The 23,535-nt window shown below is 40.1% G+C and overlaps 5 protein-coding genes across 5 annotated transcripts; 3 read left to right on the forward strand and 2 right to left on the reverse strand.

Moving 5' to 3' along the window:
* The first annotated feature begins 4,380 nt into the window (after nucleotides 1–4,380).
* On the forward strand, nucleotides 4,381–4,803 carry LOC107175734 (uncharacterized). The gene has a single exon (XM_015527466.1). It carries the CDS (start codon nucleotides 4,381–4,383, stop codon nucleotides 4,801–4,803), a length of 423 nt encoding a protein of 140 aa, XP_015382952.1.
* A 431-nt stretch (nucleotides 4,804–5,234) lies between these two features.
* Nucleotides 5,235–6,374, forward strand: LOC107175733 (uncharacterized). The gene has a single exon (XM_015527465.1). The coding sequence runs from the start codon at nucleotides 5,235–5,237 to the stop codon at nucleotides 6,372–6,374; it is 1,140 nt and encodes a 379-aa protein (XP_015382951.1).
* Nucleotides 6,375–10,656: 4,282 nt separating this feature from the next.
* LOC107175732 (uncharacterized) lies at nucleotides 10,657–12,618 on the reverse strand. Its single transcript, XM_015527464.2, has 3 exons — nucleotides 11,910–12,618; nucleotides 10,838–11,667; nucleotides 10,657–10,785 (listed from the first exon to the last, which is right to left on the reverse strand). Exons 1-3 carry the CDS (start codon nucleotides 12,616–12,618, stop codon nucleotides 10,657–10,659), a joined length of 1,668 nt encoding a protein of 555 aa, XP_015382950.2.
* A 3,663-nt stretch (nucleotides 12,619–16,281) lies between these two features.
* LOC102630814 (exopolygalacturonase-like) lies at nucleotides 16,282–17,993 on the forward strand. The gene is made up of 4 exons (XM_006469686.3): nucleotides 16,282–16,398; nucleotides 16,554–16,859; nucleotides 16,978–17,493; nucleotides 17,585–17,993. Exons 1-4 carry the CDS (start codon nucleotides 16,282–16,284, stop codon nucleotides 17,870–17,872), a joined length of 1,227 nt encoding a protein of 408 aa, XP_006469749.1. The 3' UTR covers nucleotides 17,873–17,993.
* A 3,396-nt stretch (nucleotides 17,994–21,389) lies between these two features.
* Nucleotides 21,390–23,366, reverse strand: LOC102630501 (exopolygalacturonase clone GBGA483-like). Its single transcript, XM_052434824.1, has 2 exons — nucleotides 22,329–23,366; nucleotides 21,390–22,219 (listed from the first exon to the last, which is right to left on the reverse strand). Exons 1-2 carry the CDS (start codon nucleotides 22,563–22,565, stop codon nucleotides 21,692–21,694), a joined length of 765 nt encoding a protein of 254 aa, XP_052290784.1. The 5' UTR covers nucleotides 22,566–23,366; the 3' UTR covers nucleotides 21,390–21,691.
* Nucleotides 23,367–23,535: the final 169 nt, after the last annotated feature.

The raw sequence follows: 23,535 nt of genomic DNA on the forward strand, positions 1-23,535 counted from the left end.
GAACGCGGTTGGTCAAATTTTTAATAACTAATTGGTACGTGGCGTTGTTAAACCAGATCGATGCTACACAAAGTGAAGCCTTTGGACCCAGATCTGACTTAGAACAGATCAATAGTCCGCACGTTCGGGTTTCCAGCCGATATACCAAATCAGTTTTATTTTACCAAATAAAGTTAAGTTGCTTTAAACGTGGTTGATTCTTTTTATTGGGTTACTATCATATTTAGATTAGGTTCTTTTAGAGGTTTGGGTACATACACAGTACCAGATCCGGAATCCCGGAAATGGTGCTCTGAAGGAATGGAGGGAGAAGAGAAGATTTACAACTGAGGATCGAGATCCGGTCTCTTTGCCTCAGAGGAACGTAGAAATTTTATGGCAAATCTGATAAAAACCAGTCTGCAAGCATGCTTTGATTGTTGGGAACTTCCAAAAATTTCTAAGTAAGCGCCTTAAGTGGTATCAGAGCCAGCCAGGGTTCGAAACTCGGGGGGGAGGAATGGGCTTAATATATTATCCCAGTACTGGAACTGGGGCCCGCACCCTTGTGGTGACTCCTGTAAGGCCGATGTGGGGTCACGATGTCGTGGCATAATGTGGAGACGTTACCTGGTTTGGTCCGGGTGGCGCTTAAGTATAAAGTAGCGCCTTCTCCTAACAGCTTAAGCTTTTAGGACGAGTGGTAAGCGCCTTAAGTTTTATATATATATATATATATATATATATATATGTATGTATGTATGTATCAATCTGCTGACTCTCTCTCACGTAAAGTCAATAGCTCACCCATCTTGAATTTTTTCCCACTCTGTATATTGTGTGTTTTTTTTTTAAATTTAATTATGACATCTGATGTCAAAAAATTTAACCTGATAGAGAATTTTGTAACCAAATGATAATAACATCCACATGCATATCTATTTTCAAAATGTTCGGACTCTTATAGATGATGACCATTGCTTGCATACGCATTAAAAATGTACTAAAATTAACACAGACAACAAAATAACAACCACTGAAAGTTGATTTACCTCTACAAGAAGCAAATCCTCTCTGGAAGACAGAGATCTTCATGAGGTAGGAAGCAGCCCTTGAAGTACGACCAATGGCCGGTTTTATGAATCAATCTTAGTATTTCCTGTATATTCTAACGGAAAATTCTGTAATGCTTTGATTAAAATTATAGCATCAATGTTGTGATAAATATAAATTTTATAAATTATACATAAAATTAAAAAAAAAGGTAAAATAAGTAAAATAACATAAGAGTAGTAAAATAGTGTTTTAAAATTATAAATAAAAAAAAAACACTTACAAAAATAACATAAAACTTCTAAAGTAACATTAATCTTTAATTAAATAAAAAAATTTATTCATTTAATTTAATTATAAAAATTATTCATCAATTGCAAACAAAAAGGAATTATGTATGACAAAGAAAAAGACCAAATCTTTCCATAAATAGCTACTCACTAACAATAAAAGCTTCATAGTCAACCCATCGAAGTCAACAAAATCGATGGATACTAAGCATTGAAATGTTTACAAACGAAGACAGATGGAATCCTTTGGCCGACTCTTATGACTCTTAGTTGCATGCAACTTGAAGGTTCATAGTAATTAAGTTTTATCATTTTTTTTTTGTAAATAATGTGGCATTATTTGATTGGATTAAGTGATAATTAATAATTAAATTTTATTATTTTTTATTTAAATGATGAAATTTTATTATTAGCGACACATCAGTTGAGATCTAAAATAAGTATTTCAACTAAGGAGAAATTCTAAAATATATCCGAGATTCCATGTTATAATTTGATGTGGAACTACCAACAAATTATAAGACATGTGACGATATATGTTAAGAAAATTATAGAACAAAAGTTTTAAATTTTCCTCTTCTCATTATCCTTTAATATTTTAAAAGTTAAAAAAAAAGTAAGAGATAAAACATTAATGTTACTCTCTCTCTCTTACCTTATTCGCATTCGAAGTCTTTTCTCCCTGTTCAATTTTTATCTTTGTTTTGTGCCTGCCTTTTTTTAAACCTAGTAAAGAAGAATAATATTTTTGATGATCAAGATGATGTTGGCCCCCTTCACACATAAAGGCTAAAGCAAGAATGGTTTTGTGAAAGATGAAACATCTGTGGCTGCCATTGTTTATTTATTTATTTTTTATAGTGGCTGTCATAAGTTTTCTTTATTTTACTTTTTGGTTAGCCAATTATTTATTGACATTAAGAAATAATTTATTTTAATAAGCATCTATAAATTAATTTGAGGAGATTTCTCTTTCAATAATAGTGTGGCTTTTGAATTGGTACATATTTTTTTTAATGGTGAATTAGTACGATCTAAAGTACCTTTAACAATTCTACCAAGGTTTGGAACATATCGGTAAATCTTTATTCAATTTGTTCTATATCCTCGATACCATCAAGTCTTTATATTTTGTTAAGTAGCGATAAAATTCAATCACTCAAAAAGGATTTTCAAGAGTATACTATATACAAAGATGACACAACATAATCAATGCAAAATTGGCACTGAAAATAGATCCATTAATTTTAAATAGCATAATAAAAAATGTCCTCTTAGTAAAAATAAAACTAATGCCTTAATCACACAAAACTGATAGAAGGAGTATATTATACTAATGTAATCAATAAATCATATGTGAAATTTTAGAGAAAGGTTAAATCGACGGTAAACTGAACAAGCCTAATTAAACTGACCATTACATGATATAACATCTTTAACTCTAATGGAGAGAAAATATTGACAACAATCAAAAAAAAAAATTCATCTTTTTTCTTTGGTGGGCAAGTTCATGTCCCAGTAGATTTGGCTATTGATTCCCCTCTCTCATGGCCATACTTTAATCTATGATGACTTGAAATAGCATTTTACTGGGAGTTTAAATCTTTGATTCAAACACTGATGTTAAGTAAATAAAAGCACCAGGTCGGCCATGCTACTATTTCCGCCCCGGCATGGATCACCTCAGCCAAGTGGTATGAGCAGAACACGGGGATAAACATGAGCCAACTAGAGACGAGTACCGGCCAGGGTAATATACCGACCAGAGTCATATACTGAGCCGATACCAATTCCCCAAAAAGCGGGAACACGATCCCATAAAATCACGGTAGTTGCGCTTTTCTCAGAACCGTTGCGGGAGACGCGAGATCCCACGTTTGCCCACAATGTAGCAGTTAAAGTCCCATGATGGGCTGCCACTATCCGAAAAAGGGGGGATGAAGGGTAAATGGAAACGTGGGACAACGGCTATAAAAGAAGAAGAAATCGATGAAGAAGGAGACAGAAAAAACGGAGAGAAGGAAAATGATGCCAAATTGCAACCAGGTAATTTTCTTACAAACTTTGAATAAACTAGAAACCATTCTTAAAACCAAATTGTATTGTTTTCCTGTAAACACCTTGTGCTAACTTAGGCATCGGAGGGTTTACGCCGGCAAAACCACCGGTGTCTCTGATCCGTTTTTGGTGAACGCATGTCTAGTAAGAGAAAGGAGGGTGATTTCAACCCCAGTGGTTCGAGCAACAGTTGATAACATAAACGTTGGTGAAAGAATCTGGTCGGTCAAAGGGCGAGCAGATTTCAGCATCAACATTTTGGCGCCGTCTGTGGGGAGCTGGATAAAAAGCTACCACCGAATTAGTAGTTACCGGAGAAACAACGAACGATTAGACATGGATGTGCCAAGGAAGGACGCTTTGAGGGAGGATAACGAAGCTGGGGAGACAATCACTCTTCGGGAAATTACAAATGAAGCCCGGGAGAGGATGATGCAAGATCGATTGGAGCGGATGGAGAAACAAATGGAGACTCTCGCGACCATACTGTACGAGCTGAGGGATGAGCGGAGAAGGGATTGTGAAACCCTCGTGGGGAGAGATGATGTTGGAGCAGAACCCAGCCTCCGGAGGCATAGAGTCGAGGAAATCCCTCCGCCGGCAGACCAACCTAACGGGGTGCATCCCCACAGAAGCATTGGTCGGGTTCCAGGAGAACGAGTAGATGAATGGAGGGACCAACCTCTCCCCGGACGGGTACTGGAAGTCAATGGCCGAGGGGCCAGTGTTGATGAAGGAGAGCTCAGACAGCGGTTGCACAATGCCGAGCTGGAACGAGACCAGATAGCTGCACGTGATCCTGACCGTGCCGTAGAATTGGAAGGGGAGGTGCACAGATTGGCGCAGGTGATGGAGGAGATACAGAGCAAGAATGCTGGATGAAGAATCTTCGTTATCAACCGAGATCATGGGTACAGTAATCCCAAGAGATTTCCGCTTCCCCGACCTCAAATACTCCAGTTGAAGTGACCATCTGGTGTATATTGAGCGTTTCAACGACATGACCGGGGTGCAGGGGTTGACACCAGCTCAAAGGTGCAGGGTGTTCCCGTTGACACTCGAGGGGCGAGCCCGAGAATGGTACCGCAAGCTGCCCCGAGGAGGTATAAAATGGTACGAGCAGATGTGCCAAGAGTTGGCCGAACAGTTCCAATGGGCAGTAGCCCCAGAGGACGACATGATGGAACTGATGGGGATGAAACAAGAGGAGCATGAGTCCCTTCAGGATTTTGTAAAGCAATATCACCGGGCCGTGCTAGATTTGGGAGCTTTTAATCACCCACAGGCGTTAAGGGGATTAAAAGAAGGTGTAAAAATCGGTCGATTGTGGTATAACTTAAGAAGCCCCCTAGTGCAGAATTATTCAGCGGGGTATGAACAGGCGAGGCGAGATAGATTGAAATTGAAGAGGAGAAATCGGTAAGGATAAAGAGTGAACAGCTGGAAGAGCTGAGGCGAAAAGAACGGAGAGCCCCGAACAGGAGCAGATCGGGAAAGCGAGCTAGGGAATCCTCAGTTATGGGCTGAATATCAGCTCGGTCCTGCCCTTACCTCATAGCTCAGAGACCACAACAGTTCCAACATAGCCGGGCCCAACCTTCGCGCACCCTGTTCCCAGAGCGGTAACGAGAATTCAAGCAGATGGCTGCCCACCCTTATCACAACACTCCTAGAGCGTTACATGCAACTAGTTCCAGGGCTGGACGACCAGATCAGCTAGCGATTATACCAGCCCGAGATGACATTTATGATAGCCGAGCAGTTCAACTGGTAGACTAGAGCTTGGCATATAGACAGTACACTCCATTAAAGATCTCCATGGAGGAATTGTATGAGAGGATCGAGGGATAAGGCATGTTGTACCCTCCAGCCCCTATAACAAAACCGGCTCACCGACGGGATAAGAGCAGATTCTGTAAATTTCACGACACCCACGGTCACACTATCAGCCAATGTCGTGACCTGAAGATTCAGGTAGAGGATTTAGTGAGAAATCGATACTTGGATGAGTATGTAGATGGAGTGTCCCCTGTCATTGAATCACAGTACACGTGGGATGAAGGAGTTGAGAAGAGTCTGAAACGTGAAAAGCCGACCATCCGTGTGATAGCAGGAGGGTCAACATTGGCCGGGGATTCGAACAGAGCACGGAAGAACTATGGGAGATACGCCATGACTGGCAAAGAGGTGCTTCTCAATTTGCCAGCAGCCAAGAGAGTAAAAGTGTGGCAAGTTCCCATTATGTGGACGGAGGATAACGAAGAGGATATTTTGTATCCTCATGAGGATGCACTGGTAATTAAAGCATTGGTGGCTAGTACAGAATTGCGGCGAATACTGGTAGACACGGACAGCTCAGTCGATATTCTGTTTAAGTCGGCCCTAGATGATATGGGGATTTCAGATCTAAAGCTGGAGCGGACGAATACATCCTTGAAGGGATTTGGAGGAGGACGGTTAACTCCCATGGGGATCATTGAACTCCCGATTACTGTGGGGACAAAGTCGTTTGAAAGAACGATGATACTGGACTTTGTCGTGATAGAGGAAAGAAGCCCTTACCAAATGATATTAGGGAGACCGTTCATGAGGATAAGCCAATGCGTTATATCAACGCATTACTTGGCACTGGAATACAGAGTAAATGGAGTGGTTGGCGTAGTAAAATGCGACCAGAGGATGGCAAGGAGCTGTTATGCTACAGCAGCCAAGGAGACACTACAGGTTACTTCTCTAGATAATGCTGGAGATTCTAAAAAGGGTCGCCAAGAACCTATTGAGAAGCTAAAAGAGATTGTGGTAAGTAAAAGCAACCCGAGCAGAGTGATTAAGATCGGATCAGGATTGGTCGGGACAGTAAAAGGCGAGCTGGTAAAGTGCCTACAGTCCCATGCAGATATATTCGTCTGGTCTCACGAGGACATGCCAGGAATTGATAGCAGGGTAACTTGCCACAAGTTGGCAATCAAGAAGGGGGCGAGGCCGGTGATATAGAAAAGGAGATGCTTTAACCAGGAAAGGTGTGATGCCATAAACACCGAAGTGGAGAAGCTGTTGAAAGCAGGATTTATAAGGGAAAACAAGTATCCGGAATGGATTTCCAATGTAGTACTGGTAAAAAAAGCCAACGAGAAGTGGAGAATGTGTGTGGACTTCACAGACCTCAATAAGGCATGCCCGAAGGACAGCTTTCCCCTACCTAAAATAGATCAGCTGGTGGACTCAACAGCAGGTCACAGTCTGCTCAGTTTCATGGATGCCTTTTCTGGATACAACCAGATACCCATGGACGAGCAGGATGAGGAAAGCACCACTTTTATAACTAACATGGGTTTGTTTTGCTATATGGTAATGTCTTTCGACCTAAAAAATGCATGAGCCACCTATCAAAGGTTGGTAAACAGGATCTTCAAACCGTTGATTGGACACACTATGGAGGTGTATGTGGATGATATGATTACAAAGTCCAAAGAGCCAAGGGATCATGTGAAGCATCTAGAAGAGACCTTTGAATTGCTGAGGAAGTACGAAATGAAGCTGAACTCAGACAAATGTGCATTCGGGGTCAGCTCAGGCAAGTTCTTGGGATTCCTGGTAAGCCATTGAGGCCAACCCAGAAAAAATACGGGCGGTGACAGAAATGAGGTCCCCACGGACAGTTAAGGAGGTGCAGAGCCTTACATGGAAGTTGGCAGCATTCAACCGATTTATCTCGCGGGCCACAGATAAATGCCACTCTTTCTTCCAAACCATAAAGAAAGGGAGAAAGATGGAATGGACATCAGAGTGCGAGAAAGCATTTGAGCAGCTGAAGGAATATCTGACCCGCGCCCCGTTACTATCGACTCCGAGAGAGGGTGACCAGCTGTTTCTGTACTTGGCAATCTCTAAATGGGCTACCAGCTTGGTATTAGTCAGGGAAGAAGAAGGAAAGCAACACCCGGTATACTACACAAGTAAGGTCCTGGTAGACGCAGAAACTAGATATCCATTGATAGAGAGGTGGGCACTGGGTCTAATAACGGCAGCACGAAAACTCCGACCATATTTTCAGGCCCACCAGATTGTTGTGATGACTGACCAGCCCCTTTGGCAAACACTTCAAAAACCAGATGCATCTAGTCGGTTAGTAAAATGGTCCGTGCAGCTAAGTGAATTTGACCTCTCCTATAGGCCCCGAGGAGTAATCAAAGCCCAAGCTTTGGCAGAATTTATGGTTGACCGAGCTGAGCTAGGGGAAGAAATTCGGGAGGAGCAACCAATAGAGCAGGAGAAAACAGAGGGGGTGTAGTTGGTAATGGTTGACGGATCATGTAGTGAGCAAGGATCCAGAGCGGGAGTTGTAATACGGAGCCCAGAAGGAACCGAAATAACGTATACAGTGAAGTTCGAATTCCAGCTCACAAACAACCAAGCTGAATATGAAGCCTTTATCACCGGGCTCGGACTTGCACACGCTTTAAGAGTAGAGAAGGTAGAAATTCGATCAGATTCCCAATTGGTATGTAATCAGCTCAATGATCAGTTCCAAGCAAGGGGAGAGAGGATGGGTCTTTATTTGAAGAAGGCGAAGCATATGGTCGGGCTTTTCCAAGAGGTGGAGGTAAAGCAGATATCCCGAAATGAGAATTACTGAGCGGATATGTTGGCTAGGATGGCTGCAATTGCAGATCCGAAATTACCTAAGTCGGTTCCATTAGAGGTAAGGACCTCGCCAAGTATAAGGGAGGAAGTAGAGGTGATGAGAGTAAGCACTGGTGAATCCTGGATGGACCCGATTCGCGCATATGTGCGCGATGGAGTTTTACCAGAAGACAAAAGGCAAGCAAGAAAATTAAAATGCCGAGCAGCGAGGTACACGCTACTAGATGGAATGCTGTACCGCCGAGGGTTCACCTTGTCCCTTTTGAGATGTTTGGATGACGAGGAGACAGATTATGTACTAAGGGAGATCCATAAAGGAATATGCGACAATCACTCGGGAGCAAGAACTTTAGCCTTCAAGGCACTCCAGTAAGGATACTTCTGGCCGACCATGCACCAGGATGCGAAAAAGATGGCAAAGAACTGTAAAACCTCCCAAAGCTTCTCTGAGATTCCTGCACAACCCCCAGAAAAGCTGACCACTATGACATCCCCGTGGCCTTTCGCTCAATGGGGAATCGACTTGATTGGTTCGTTACCTAAGGGCCGAGGAGCGGCGACACATGCAATTGTGGCAATAGACTACTTCACCAAGTAGGTAGTAGTGGGAGTCCTCAGCCAAATCACGGAGAGAAAGACAACGGATTTTATTTGGAAGAATATCATCTGCAGATACGGGATCCCCTATGTCGTCATTACAAACAATGGGAGGCAATTTGACAACAGTAACTTCAGGGAATTTTACCGAAATTTGTGGGTGGACCTGAAGTTCTGCACCCCCGCACACCCCTAGGCAAATGGACAAGTGGAGGCAGCCAACAAAGTGATAAAAAAACTCTTGAAAATTAGATTGGGAGAGAAGAAGGGAGCTTGGGTTGACGAACTACCAGGAGTATTATGGGCCTACCGGATAACTCACAAAACCGCCACAGGGGAAACCCCCTTCGCTTTAACTTTTGGTCATGAGGCGGTAGTCCCAGCAAAAATTGGAGTGGGGACACATTGAACGGAATATTTCACTGAGGAGCAAAACGACGAGCAAATCTGCTTAAGCCTGGACCTGCTTGAGGAGAAAAGGGAAGGGGTCTCGAAGAAAGTGGCCCAGTGTCAGCAAAAGGTCATGCGTTATTACAACAAGAACGTACGCGTGAGGCAGTTCCGAGCAGGAGATTGGGTACTTAGGAAGGTGAACCAAAACACCAGGGATCCTAACCATGGCGCTCTTGGCCCGAAATGGGAATGCCCATACAGGGTGATACGAGCCACTGGACCAAGAGCTTATAAGTGAGCATACCAAGATGGACGAGACGTGAAGAGGTCGTGGAACGCCAAGCACTTAAAGAAGTATTTTCAGTAAGCAAAGTGCTCTACTAAATCCTCATTTTGATAGGTTATTTTTATTAACTGCATGATGGCTTGTTGCGCATGTATATATTATGTATTTTTGTAATACATTCAAATTTCAAATAAAGATGAATTCAGCATGAAATCCCCCTGCTAGCAAGCCCAATAAAAATTTTGCTAAGGTAAGTAAGTGCCTGCTTCTGCTCGGTCAACGAAAGACCAGCAGCTAATTTTACGAGAATTTTACTAAGGCAAGTAAGTGCATGTTTCTGCTCGGTCAACGAAAGACCAGCAGCTAATTTTACGAGAATTTTACTAAGGCAAGTAAGTGTCTGCTTCTGCTCGGTCAACGAAAGACCAGCAACTAATTTCACGAAATTTTTACTAAGGCAAATAAATGCCTGTTTCTGCTCGGTCAACGAAAGACCAGCAGCTAATTTTATGAGAATTTTACTAAGGCAAGCAAGTGCCTATTTTTGCTCGGTCAACGAAAGACCAGCAACTAAATTTACGAGAATTTTACTAAGGCAAGTAAGTGCAGTCTTCTACTCGGTCAACGAAAGATCAGCAACTAATTTCACGAAAATTTTACTAAGGCAAATAAGTGTCTGTTTCTGCTCGGTCAACGAAAGACCAGCAGCTAATTTTACGAGAATTTTACTAAGGCAAGCAAGTGCCTGTTTCTGCTCGGTCAATGAAAGACCAGCAGCTAAATTTACGAGAATTTTACTAAGGCAAGTAAGTGCATGTTTCTGCTCGGTCAACGAAAGACCAGCACCTAATTTTACGAGAATTTTACTAAGGCAAGTAAGTGTTTGTTTCTGCTCGGTCAACGAAAGACCAACAACTAATTTTACGAAAATTTTACTAAGGCAAGAAAGTGTATGCGTCTGCTCGGTCAACGAAAGACCAGCAGCTAATTCGACGAAAATTTTACTAAGGCAAGTAAATGCCTACTCCTGCTCGGTCCACTAAGGAACCAGCAGGCAAACCAGATAAGTTGTCCAATTATTTTGTAGAAACAATCTATGAGCAAAAAACCAGACAAGAAAGCCAATAGAGAGCATCTAAAAATTTATAAATGTTCAATTGTTTACAAAACAAATACGAGTTTATACAAAAAATAGACTTAAAGATTAAAAGAGTCAACGGCTCCAGCAGCTGAAGGATCAGCAATCTCGGGAGGTGAAGGATCAGCAGTCTCAGGAGGTGGGAGATCAGCAATACCAGAAGGAGGAGGCACGAACCCTTGACCCACTTCGAAAGCACGTCCCCCAGCTTCCCCCTCCTACACCCCATCCAAAGGAGCCTCCACCTGCTCCTGCTCACCCTGCTCCTTATCTCCCTGGCCGGCCTCAGCCATATATCTCTCCACTTCAGCCTCCTGCTTGCTCATGTCCAGCTCGGGGTATTCTTCCTTAAGCACAGACATGATGCACTTATAGCTGAAAGCAACCCCGGAGTTATACTCGGCATCCAGCAGATTTGCCTTTCTCCTCAGCCAGCTGTTCACTCAGGGATTTGATCTCTCCCTCAAGGGCGGTCCTCAGAGTATCTCTTTCACTTTGAGTAGCCTGAAGATTGGACTTCAGGTCACCCAACTCACCCTCAAATTTGGAAGAAGTGGACTCAGCAACCGCAACTTTCTCCTCTAGCTCCGTAATCTGCCTGTTCAGCTCGGCTAGCTTCTCTTTCGAGCGATCAGCAGACTCAACCCTCTTCTTCAAGTCCTGGTTCTCAGCTTGGAGCTTCCTCTCCTGGCGCGTGATCCTATTCTTGTAACAAGAGACTATGGTGGCCAACTTGAAGGAGACCCTTTGGACAGAACCAGCTAGTTTATTGATATTCATGCTCTCAATGTCCTGAACCATCTTCGGTCCCACTGACTTCCCATAGTCCCTCTGATACGGGGTCAGGTAATCACCCTGATCACGAGCTGGAAGATGGGAGGATCGGTCCCCAGAGCGTGTGCTGACCTCAGAACTCTTGTCAGTAGTTTTCTCCCTGACACTCTTATAAGGTGGAGGAGGGGGCAGAGCAGGAACAGAAGCCTTAGAAGGGCCAACACTGACTTTCTTCAGAGGCGGAGGAGGGTTGCTGGAGCTGCTCGGAGCCCGACCACGCTTTTTGGTCATCGCACTGAGGATCTTGTTATCCATTCCAGCTGTTATGTCCACTAAACCAGAACCGACCAGGCTTGTTGGTGACAGGAGGTCTTGACAGGTAGACGCGTTCACCAGAGCAGTCTCCACCTGAAGCAAAGGTCGGTTCTCAAGCCCCCCGATCAAACCCCACGACTCTGAAATAGCAAAAAAGGTTAAAGAACCCAATAAGTTGTAATTTGATTAAGAATTTAGGCAAAAAATGAACGAACTGGGGTGACAAAATGTGTTGGAAGGTAAATATCACCACCCAACGAATGAGGTGCAGGACACCAACTTCCCCTAGCGAAGAAGAATTTGTTCTTCTAATTTTAGCACGAAAAGGGGAAGCCGGTGATTGGTTTTCTCTTCGCAGAGCTCGACATGAAATAATACCAGCCTGCTTCTTTCGGGCTGCTCCTCAGCTGGTATAGATACTTCACTTCAACAAGGGAAGGCTCCTCTGATCTACACCTCTCCCACAGCACATACATAGCTGAGAGAACCCTCCATCCGTTGGGATGTTGCTGACCTGGGGTCAGGTGCATACCACCCAGTATCTTAGCAAAATAGCGTTGAAGGGGCAGCCGAGCTCCTAATCTGAAACTCTCCAGGTGCATCGTCACATACTCCCGCGGAGGCCGACTAGGAACATCACCTTTCCCAGGAACCACCAGGAGAACCTCCTCAGGAATGTTGTAAAGGTTCCTAAGCTTGAACAAATCAGTTTGGGTGGTGGCACAAGTTATGCAGTCAATAGGATAAGAATCTGCCTCTACCCTATGACAAAGGTTCCTTCTCCGAGGGGGTCCGCTCGGTCCGGAACTGCTCCCCTCACCATCACCAACTCCTTCAGGGACCCCAACCCCACCGAAGCTATGGTTCTCACCAGAGCCCGACGCAGGTCCACCTCTATTCCCTACAAGCTCTAGTTCGGGGGAGGGAGAAACAGCCAAGGGACATGGGTACTCAAGGGTATCCCTACCATGGGAGGGGCCTACACTACTAGAGGGGCGTAAAAAATCAGTGGGTATTGACAAGTTAAGGTTTGAATCCCCTACTTCTTCGTCACTCTCATCAGCAATTAACTTCCTCTTCCGATTTGACATACCGGAATCCCAAAAGAAAACAAAGAAAACAAAGAAAACTCGAGTATACGGATACAAAAGGGGGCAACACAGAACCCAATCAACAAGAACCAGAGAAGAAATTAAAAGCAATACCTGGATTGAACTGGTACTGATAGCGCGGCCGTGATAGAAGAAAAACCCAGCAAGTAGATACTTCGGACACGAGAAGTATAAGCAAAGTTCAAAGAGGGGGTTGGTTAACGACAGAGAGACGAATAACAAAACGATGAAGATTTAAGTCTAGGGATTTGAAACGAAAAGGGAAAAATGAAAGCATTTAAGTGATGGGGATGCTAGCTCACTCACCAAATATCGAGGTCAGATAGCCCGTCGTTTCAAATTTCAAATACGAAGAGTCTGGAGATGCCACGTCACTAACCGTTACAAGAGGCCAGGATAGATGTAAGCCCAGATATGCAATGGACATGCTCATTTAGGCCCATGCTCAGGTCGGAATCTCCCCAGAAGAAAAATGGTACCTCAGCCCGTCCCAGTAAACAGAAGATCAGATGAGAAGCTCCCCGGGTTGGTGAGATTTGACTATCAGTTTATACTATTAACTCATTTCACTCGCAAGACCAGAAACTGGGGGACTGGTGTTAAGTAAATAAAAGCACCAGGTCGGCCATGCTAATATTTCCGCCCCGGCATGGATCACCTCAGCCAAGTGGTATGAGCAGAACACAGGGATAAACATGAGCCAACCAGAGACGAGTACCGACCAGGATAATATACCGACTAGAGTCATATACCGAGCCGATACCAATTCCCCAAAAAGCGGGAACACGATCCCAAAGAATCACGGTAGTTGCGCTTTTCCCAGAACCGTTGCTGGAGACGCGAGATCCCACGTTTGCCCACAATGTAGCAGTTAAAGTCCCATGGGGGGCTGCCACTACCCGAAAAAGGGGGGATGAAGGGTAAATGGAAACGTGGGACAGCGGCTATAAAAGAAGAAGAAATCGATGAAGAATGAGACAAAAAAAACGGAGAGAGGGAAAACGCTGCCAAATTGCAACCAGGCTATTTTCTTACAAACTTCGAATAAACTAGAAATCATTCTTGAATCCAAATTGCACTGTTTTCCCGTAAACACCTTGTGCTAACTTAGGCATCGGAGGGTTTACGCCGGCAAAACCACCGGCGTCTCTGATCCGTTTTTTGTGAACGCAGGTCTAGTAAGAGAAAGGAGAGTGATTCCAACCCCAGCGGTTCGAGCAACAGTTGATAACATAAACGTTGGTAAAAGAATCTGGTCGGTCAAAGGGCGAGCAAATTTCAGCATCAACAACCGATATGGATTGTTATACCGCATTTAATATTGGCAACAAGGCAAAGCAATGGGTGCAGTATTCCCAATAAAGATGCAAATTGAAACAATGGAGCACATTTTATTGGTTTTATCGGGAGAAAAATCATCTTCATCATGAAAAAAAAAAATCTTATTCGTCTTCATTAGTTTTCAAAAATGGCAGTCACCAAAGCAAATATGAAGAGAGAGAGTAGCATTAATGTTGTATCTCTTACTTTATTGAAATTCCAAAATATTCAAAAATAATATATAGAGGCATAATGAAAAGAGGGAAATTTATAATTTTTGTTTTAAAATTTATTCAATATGTATCGCCATGTGTCCAACTATAATTAATTGGTGGTTTCATATCAAATTATGACATGGAGTCTTAGATGTATTATAGAATTTATCCCCAATTAATTATAACATTACTCTTCATTTAATATTGTTATTCTCCAAGAGATAACATACTTTTTTTTTCCCTTAATAGGAGAATAAACAAAGTCAAAATCAATTTTCTAATTTCCTACGTTCCTAAGACTCAAAATCGGATAATTAGCCAAATAATATTGTTCGAAAACCACCTGGTCGAGCACCCATGGGTCCCAACTTAGGATATCTGTTAAAATTAAGCTTTTGATCCCAAGTTTGCTCCAAAGTTGCTATTTGTCGTCCACATTGAGTTCAGTCTTCTCTGTCTTTGCTCAAGTTCAGCCATGCTGGTTCTTGCTTTTTCGTTTCCTTTGATATAGTGTTGGTCCTCATGGAGCCAATTTTATCGAATGTGACCGGCCGAATTTTAATAACAATGATTCATATAAAACTTGTGGTGGCCCCAGAAGCAGTAAAAGCGACTAAACAAGGATGAGAAAAGTAGGGGAGAACAACGGGAGATTGCCTTAACAGTCAATAATTCATCGGGATCAAAGAGGTGTGAGTGGTTCTTCCGTCTCTAGTAATTAGCTCCCAAATTAATACGTTATTGTCTGAGATGATGGGGATTTGAGTAACAGCATTCAGTGAAATTATAAACTTGCTTATAAACAATGTAATGAAGATTGTTGACTCATGCTTGATCAATTTCTGCCACTAGATCAAACTGGATTGATCCAATTGCCGACGATCAACATCCGCATAATTTTACAAGTGTGGAATTATGCGCAAGAGAAGCACTATGTGCACTCATACACACACATGCATATGAGTTAGGTTCCACTAAAGAATCTTGTACTTCAACTCAATTACAGAATCCAATGGTTTAATGGAACCTAACTCTGTAAATATATATACAATAAACCTTTAATGAATTAATAATATTGACACTATGAAAAGTTTATAAATTTAGTGAATATTAATATATCAATAAATTAATTATTCACTTGTGATAAAAAATTTTATTTCTAGAAAATATTATCACATTTATAATTTTTTTCTTTAATTTAGTATTTATTGTGTTTTATTTAATAGTAGTTAATTGTCTTACACCAGTAGTAATCAAATTATTGTAGAGCTAGAAATGATATTGACTTCTAAATTAATTTCAAGAAGCGACTAACAATACTGAGAACATATTTTACAAAAGTCACTTGACATATTATGTAAATTTAGTTTCAAAATTAGTAATTATTACCTTATATAGTAGGTAAGTCTTACAAGAAAATAGGATTTAAAAAAATCATTATTTTATAATTTATCAAATTATTAATTTATCACATTGACCTATCCCGAGTCACAAACAACAAAAATTATTATTTAATTGAAGTTGTCAATTTAGCAAGTGCTGCTATCATTGTTGTTGTTACGCTAAAAAAAAAAAGACTCAAAATGTAATTTTTGATTCATCAATTCCCAAAAACCTAACAGCTATACTCGTTGATTTATATTTAAAAACCTTGGACAAACTCTGGTTAAGATTTAAAAAAAAAATCCATTAATTGAGTGTTAAGCAAAACTTATCTCCACACTTAATACTAATCTGATAGATGCATATGCAGAAAAAGAGGGAGAGAAAAAAAAAAGGTGTGTAATATTGTGACTAGCCAACATTTTCTTTTTAAAAAACTAACTAATGTTTGTTCTTTACCAATTCATCTTGTGCAGGAAATATTTGCGGAAGATTAAAAAAAAAAAAGAATAAACACTAAAAATAGGAAATAAATTGAGCCACTGAGTTACGACAATAAGGAAAGGGGGCATAAAATTAGCTAAAGATTTGGTTGAAAATTTTTGTGGCATGAGCTTCCCTGAGTGCACTATAAAATGTTATCAGGAAGAAGCAAGATTTCATGCAATTCATCCAAAATCTCAAGTTAATTAAGAAATTAAATAAGTGCAGCTGAAACTAGAACATGGCGAAATCGAATATCCTGGCTTTGTTCCTATCATTACTGATGTTATCGGCTGCTGCAGCTTTGGACGTCGATGTGACAAAACACGGTGCAAAGCAAAATGCAGATATAAGCCAGGTAATAACTGAGCCTTAATTTGATGATTTGTGAGATTGAATATCCCCACTAGCTATGATTTTTTGATTTTTTTTTCTTTTTTAAAATTTAGCATTTATAAATAATGTTCTAGTCATCTTAATCAAATAATGTTTGTTGCTTCTTGTCTTAATTAGGCTTTAAGGGATGCTTGGAAAGAAGCCTGTGCAGCAACAACACCAAGCAAAGTGTTGATCCCGCAAGGGACGTATCAATTAAGTCCAGTGACCATGGAAGGCCCATGCAAGGCTGCTATTGAGCTTCAGGTTAAAGGCACCCTTAAAGCCCTAACAGATCCTGCAAATGTCAAGGACGCTGGCAGTTGGGTTTCATTCAATAAAATCGAACATCTGACGGTATCCGGCGGTGGAACTTTTGATGGCCAAGGAGCCGTCGCTCCTTCTGAATGTGAAAAGGATGATTATTGCAAGAAACGTCCCATTGTAAGTGTGTGTTTTCAATCCTGACAGGCTCAGCTTTATTTCTTTTACATTTATGTGCGTGTAGCATTTTAATTCACCATAGCTAGCTAACCAGAATGTACGTAATTAACTTTGTCAGAATTTGAGTTTCAACGCCATCACAAACTCGGTGGTACAAGACGTGACTTCACTGAACAGCAAACAGTTTCATATTAACGTAATTGGCGCCAAGAACTTCACCTTCCAGAGAGTTACCGTGACAGCACCTGAGGAGAGTCTGAACACGGATGGAATTCACGTCGGACGATCCAGTGGAGTGACGATTACGGATTCGAAAATCGGAACAGGGGACGATTGTATCTCGATTGGCGACGGCACCCAGCAAATGGAAATCAACAAGATTGATTGCGGACCCGGTCATGGAATCAGTGTAGGAAGTCTAGGAAAGTACCAAAATGAACAGCCTGTAGTTGGAATCAGGGTCAGGGAATGCAACATTAGCAACACCTCGAATGGCGTGAGAATCAAAACCTGGCCAGCTTCATATCCAGGCACTGCATCTGACTTGCATTTCGAAGACATTAAAATGAATAATGTCAGTAATCCTATCCTCTTGGATCAAGTGTACTGCCCCCACAATCAGTGCAATGCCAAGGTACATACGTAATACCTATTATGTACATGTTCTTTAATTAATCAGTTAATTAATTAAATTTAATGAGATTATTATTAATTATTTTCTTCAGGTCCCATCGCGTGTTAAGCTGGACAGGGTAAGCTTCAAGAACATACGAGGCACCTCAGCGACGGCGGTGGCTATAAAGCTGGCTTGTAGCGGTGGCGTGCCATGCGAGGGCGTGGAGCTTGCTGACATTAGTCTTACATATACAGGACCCGAAGGACCTATTAAATCCGAATGCACAAATATTCAACCCAAGACTTCTGGCAAAATGAACCCGCCTCCCTGCATCGCCAGCGCCACTCCCTCTGGCTCCGCCATCCCTGGTCGCCGCCGTCTTTCTTTTAATTTCTGATGCTGCAAGAAGGAGCAATATTCTTCTACGACCCCTTCATGTCTGGGTGCATGATGAGTGGTGGTGCGTGAAGTTTTTAATTTGCACTAGATCTAGTTTAACTGTTTAAGTTGATGACGGTTTCTCGCAATTTTATTTCAGAATAAGCTTGAATTAATTTTTCCAAGGGAATAGACATATTGTTTTATTTATTTCCTTTTATTCTTTAAAATTTTTCAATTTATTTATTTCTCGAACATTTTATATATCCGTTAAGACTTTTGCATTTTTACAATTCAACATATTATTAGGGTCTTTAGTGATAAAAATGAATTTTGAAAGAAATGAAAGTACCATTTACCCGATATTAATTCTCAATCCTACTTCAAAATCATTTAAATTTTTTTTACAAAAATTATTTTTCTAATATTGATTAGGATAGCTGAGTATTTGTTGAGAATACACCTAATATATTTTAGTATCTTCACACTTCTCATTGCACATGATTTCATCACTCATCCTCAGAGCAGAGTACATATATATATATATGATAAATATTTGTATGAATGTGGTTCATGTAAAGGAGTAAATATATAATAATTATCTAGAGAGGGCATCCTCATTTTAACAAAGTGAAAATGTCACTCATAAATTTAAAAAAAAAAAAACCCAGATTTTAATACACTAACAAGAACTCAAGTAGGGACTCAAATTTAAGGATCTCTAGCATTATTGCTATAGGTTAAGTAAAAGACTTCCTTATTATAAAATTACTCCTAACGACAATAATTTCAATTTATTTAATAAATATATAATTGAAATATTTTATAAAATGATTCTCCAACTCTAACTAAAAACAAAAAACAAATTGAATTGGGGACATAGGTGAAAATTTAAAAAATATATTCTTTTATGAAAAATTAAGGGGTATAAGCTAAATTTTCTTAAGGCGTTTGCAACCAAATTATTAAATATCTCACCCTTGAAGAAGTAATAGGTTAAAAAAATTAAATTCTTGGAATTAAATACAATTATTATTGTTAATTTACACAATTATAATTTAGGGTAACAAAATCCAAGTTATTGAATTTGAAGAAAGATTAAGAAAAAGAAGAAAAAAGATTACTTCAGCAATAATTTGTTCTCTAATTTGCATTAAGTTTGAAAACAGAAAAAATAAATAAATAAAGGGTCCAGTTATGTTGCAATTGGTCTAAGGTAGAACATGTCTTCAAAACTACACGATCAAAGTTATAACGTATTTTTTATTATTTATCACTTTGCGTGTGTGACCGTGATTTTTGTTCTACCTTAGAGCAGCTTCGAGATAGTCATTGCCCATAATTAAATCTTTGGCCAATATTGTGTAACATATCATTAATAGTTTCTGACATAAATTACATGTCGTACATGTTTATGATATATGTATGAATAATTGTTATATATTTAGATAAAATGTGACATGTCATACAAATTTAATTCCAAAGTAAAATTTATATGTCGTGTCTTTTTTCCCCCTCTCTCTTTCATAAGGTCTGTCATGTCATTTTAAGATAATTATATAGATGAAATCGCGTACAGTTACAGAAGTGGTATGACATAAACTTTACTCCCTCCAGATAAAATTTGTATGTGTTGTTTATAAATTCATTATAGAGATGACAAATTGAAATTTTTTTATGGATATTGTATGACTAGTCGTTTAATTTAATTAATTATTAAAATCAATTTTCATTTAATTAAATACTAATTTAAGTTTAATTATTATTTACTTATAAAAAATTTATTTGTATGGTATTATTTAATATTCAGATTATTAGCTAGATAATAAAGTAATCAAATATCTAAATTTTAATTTAAAATAATGAAATCATAAGTATATGTGTTCGGGGGGAAAATAGATGAAAATGTATGGATGCAACCTATCATTACGAACAAGGAGCGGTTGAGTATTAGGGGGAGCTCGGTTACCCCAATTATGCCAAGGATAAGTGAAATATTATAAGAAATACAGAACAGTAATATAAAGTCTTGGTTATAAAACCATGACCAGAGGAGCAGTCAAAACATCACTTTAGATATTATGACCAGAGCTGAAAATGCCCATAAAACCATGATGGCCTTGATCAAGCCTGGAGCTTCAAAGATGGTTAAATACTTTGGGTGGAAACCTCCTCCTGAAAATGTCTTCAAATTGAATACTGATGGGGCCTGCAAGAAGATGAACATGGCAGCTGCAGGGGGCTTGATAAGAAATGCAAATGGGAACTGGATTGCTGGATTCTGTGCGAACATTGGAATTAGTTCGGTTACAAATGCTGAGCTTTGGGGTCTATTCTATGGTCTTGACCTGGCTTGGAAGATGGGAATTCGGTCTTTGTTGGTTGAAGTTGACAGCAAGTGCATCACTGAGCTTCTTGCAGACACGAACAATAACCCAAGCAAATTTTCTTCTGTGATTCAAAGTATCCGAAGGCTCATAAATAGAGAATGGCATGTGTGCATTAGCCACATTTACCGCGAAGCAAACTTTGCAGCGGATTTTCTTGCAAATTTCGCAATGAGGCAACCTCTTGGTTTTCATGTCCTCCACAACCCTCCTAATGGTATTGTTAATTGTTTAACTTATGACATGTACGGGAATGCTTTCCCACGTTTTGTTTCGGTTTAGCCTTGTTTGGCTCCCTTTTATATATAAAAAAAAGTCTTGGTTATAAGTGCAATGTAAAAAGAAAATTAGATTATTCAGGATCACGTGAGAGGTTGTTATCACCTAAAGAGAATATTGTCTCTCTAGCTAAAAATGGGGAACTAATGAGTAAACAGACTGCCAAAAGGTTTGGAGGCAATAAAGGTCTACCATGTCAACAACTATAGGGCTGCTCTCACAGAGCTGCCGGGTTCTCTTACAAATTACATTAATAATGAGCAAAATTATTCTTCAAGTATGCTCCCTCCCAGGGTTTAAATGTTTGTAAGTATAAAAGGACAAGAACATCCTTGGCTAGAGAGGAAAAGTGCCATAAAAAACAACATTAGGTGGCATGGTGATCATAGGAATACCCCAAGCGCACTGCGTATATAGAAAATCATGTTTTCTCTCTAACTAAGCAACAATCATACACTAGAAAAGGTGGGGGCTAAGGCTCGTCTTCAACCTTGAGCTCACTTCATTATTGATGGTTGGCTAATTAACACGAAGGCGTAGTTAACAGAAATGGCGTCGCACTAGCCAAGAATGTGGTATTAACAAAATGGACTAGACTAGTTACAGCTTCAATGAAGTGCCGTAGCAGAGACATTGATATCACATTCTAGATATTTTCAAATAAAGAACTATGTCTCTGTTGTTTCTTGTTTCTGTAACAATACATTGACTCTGCATAAAAAAAAATACAGAATCAAATACACAATTCACCAATCACCATCACTCATTATGCAAGTATGCACGAAGGGACGCTTGGACAGTTTTTTTCTAGCATGAATATGAATAATATCTTGGACTACTACTTGGTCAGCATCTGAGGAAGCTCATGTATTCTTGAAGCAAGCACGCGGAACCACTCTGCCGGAAACTACAGGCCTGACGTTGGTACATTCTGAGAAGGCAGTGCCTTGTGGGGTATATGTCAAGTGAATGTTACCAATATGTACGTTCCTGCATTGTATGCCTGCACTACAAGCAAGCTTCACCTGCTAGATGAGTCACCGATGTTCCACTAATGTTGTTGAAGTTCACGTTGCTGATCCTAACACGAGAGGGTGCCTAGATACAGGATAGAATTTATCAATTCAATAACTTAATATGATTTTTCTCTTAATGCAATTTTAATCAAGGAGTTATTTAAGTATCTTAGCTTTGCATTCACCATAAGGGCAGTATTTTTGGTCTATTAGAATAGGATTGCTAACATTGTCCATGATGATGTCCTCAAAAGTCATTTCTGACGCAACACCACTAGGCGAATCTGGCCAAGTCTTGACTCTAACACCATTCATTGTGTTTTTGAGAGTGCAATTTCTCACTGTAACTCCATTAACGGGTTGCTCATCATGGTATCTCCCAAGGGTATCAACACTGATGCCATGGCCAGGGCCACAGGTCACTTTTTCAATGCTTATTTGTTGGCTTCCATCGCCAAGTGAAACACAATCATCCCCAGTTTTAATGTCTGCATCAGTGATGTGGACCCCGTTTGATCGACCAATGTGGATCCCAGCAGTGTTTAGGCTGTTTGCTGGTGCATTGATGCTAATATGCTGAAGGCTCAAGTTCTTGCAATTCAAAATGTTAATGTGAAACAGCTTGCTGTTAAGTGAAGTTACGTCTTGCATCTTCGAATTGGTGACTGAAGAAAATCTCAAGTTCTGTTTTCAAATAAAAAAACCATAGTCATAACTCATTGCATTAGCATTAACATGAGTTAAAAAAAAAAAAAATCCGGAAGCAATGTGTGTGATAGTGGCAAATACTTACTATTGGTAAAGAACTGCATTTTCCAGTTTTCCGGCAATCATTTTTAGCCCAAGCAGCTGATCCTTGACCGTCAAATGTTCCTCCTCCAGAGACTTGTAACCCATCAATGTCCTGGAAAACGATCCATCCGTCCTGTGAACTGAGCCTTTCTAATTCTACTGGGGCCTTCAGTTTTCCTTCAATATGAAGAGTTATAGGAGATTTGCAGGGTCCTTTGAACGTTACTGAACCAACCATGTAGTTTCCTTTCGAAATTACAACAGTGCTCAGATTTTCAGATGTGCATGCCTCTTTCCAGGCACTTGCAATAGCCTAAAGAAAGAAAAACAATCGGACAAACCAAGAAAACTTATTTGAAATTACTCAGAATTATAGAAATGTTTACACCTTACTATCATCTGAGTTGCCATCGGCCTTTGCTCCATACTTAAAACATAAAAAACTGCACCTTGTGATCGCGCGGCATCTGGTTCAGGTTGTCTGACAACAGTTAAAACCTTTTGAGGCCTCTGCTTCTGAGGCCTGTGCTTCAGGTTTTTGGAAATCCAAATTTGCTCCTTGTGACTCTATGACTAATGTCAGCCAGCACAAAAGCAATGCACCCACTACTTTCATCTTGGAAACTCTTTTTAATCCGTTCGTTTTTTTTTTTTTTTTTTTCAAATAAGGCCTTTTGAGCTTGGATTATCTTTTTTATTAAGACGAGATAATCTCTCAAAAAATGTTCATTTATAGTGAGATTAAGGGAACTTTACACTACAAACCTCCACCTAATTTTAGGTGGCTCAGGGTCAAATATTTGAAGAACCAAAAATGTTGACGGGAGATTCAGCTTTCCTGGAGGACATTAAACTCTAATTAGGGTAAATAATAATAAATACTAAACGTATTTGCTCACTGAGCAATTTTAGCTCGAACGCTCCATTCATTCACCTGGACGTGCAAGCTATTTAAAAGTAAACATTTCAGTCGTTCAGTGAAAGCTTTTTAGACGACTCCACAAAATATGAAAAATTCGAATTAATGCTGGTTTCAAATCAATGCTATATCAGAAAATATCATGTGAACAAAAGGACCCAAACCATGTGAACAAAAGAATCCAAATTTCAGACCGTGTGAACCTACAAAAGAAATGCTTCAACAATCACAGAAAAGGAAAAATGAAAAGGGATATCTTGTTGTTCCGAAATATAAATAAATTTAAATT

The sequence above is a fragment of the Citrus sinensis genome, chromosome 2 (genome assembly GCF_022201045.2).
Source record: "Citrus sinensis cultivar Valencia sweet orange chromosome 2, DVS_A1.0, whole genome shotgun sequence".
Lineage (NCBI taxonomy): Eukaryota > Viridiplantae > Streptophyta > Magnoliopsida > Sapindales > Rutaceae > Citrus > Citrus sinensis.

Excerpts from the sequence above, each read along its gene's own strand:
- LOC107175734 (XM_015527466.1), top strand. The coding sequence starts at position 4,381 with ATGACCGGGGTGCAGGGGTTGACACCAGCTCAAAGGTGCAGGGTGTTC.
- LOC107175733 (XM_015527465.1), top strand. The coding sequence starts at position 5,235 with ATGTTGTACCCTCCAGCCCCTATAACAAAACCGGCTCACCGACGGGAT.
- LOC107175732 (XM_015527464.2), bottom strand. The coding sequence starts at position 12,618 with ATGTCAAATCGGAAGAGGAAGTTAATTGCTGATGAGAGTGACGAAGAA. Across the intron at positions 11,668-11,909 it reads GAGCAGCCCGAAAGAAGCAG|AGTCGTGGGGTTTGATCGGG; the intron begins GCTGGTATTATT and ends TTGCTATTTCAG. Across the intron at positions 10,786-10,837 it reads GCAAATCTGCTGGATGCCGA|GAAGAATACCCCGAGCTGGA; the intron begins GTATAACTCCGG and ends TCTGTGCTTAAG.
- LOC102630814 (XM_006469686.3), top strand. The coding sequence starts at position 16,282 with ATGGCGAAATCGAATATCCTGGCTTTGTTCCTATCATTACTGATGTTA. Across the intron at positions 16,860-16,977 it reads ATTGCAAGAAACGTCCCATT|AATTTGAGTTTCAACGCCAT; the intron begins GTAAGTGTGTGT and ends TAACTTTGTCAG. Across the intron at positions 17,494-17,584 it reads ACAATCAGTGCAATGCCAAG|GTCCCATCGCGTGTTAAGCT; the intron begins GTACATACGTAA and ends TATTTTCTTCAG.
- LOC102630501 (XM_052434824.1), bottom strand. The coding sequence starts at position 22,565 with ATGGTTGGTTCAGTAACGTTCAAAGGACCCTGCAAATCTCCTATAACT. Across the intron at positions 22,220-22,328 it reads AATGCAGTTCTTTACCAATA|AACTTGAGATTTTCTTCAGT; the intron begins GTAAGTATTTGC and ends ATTTGAAAACAG.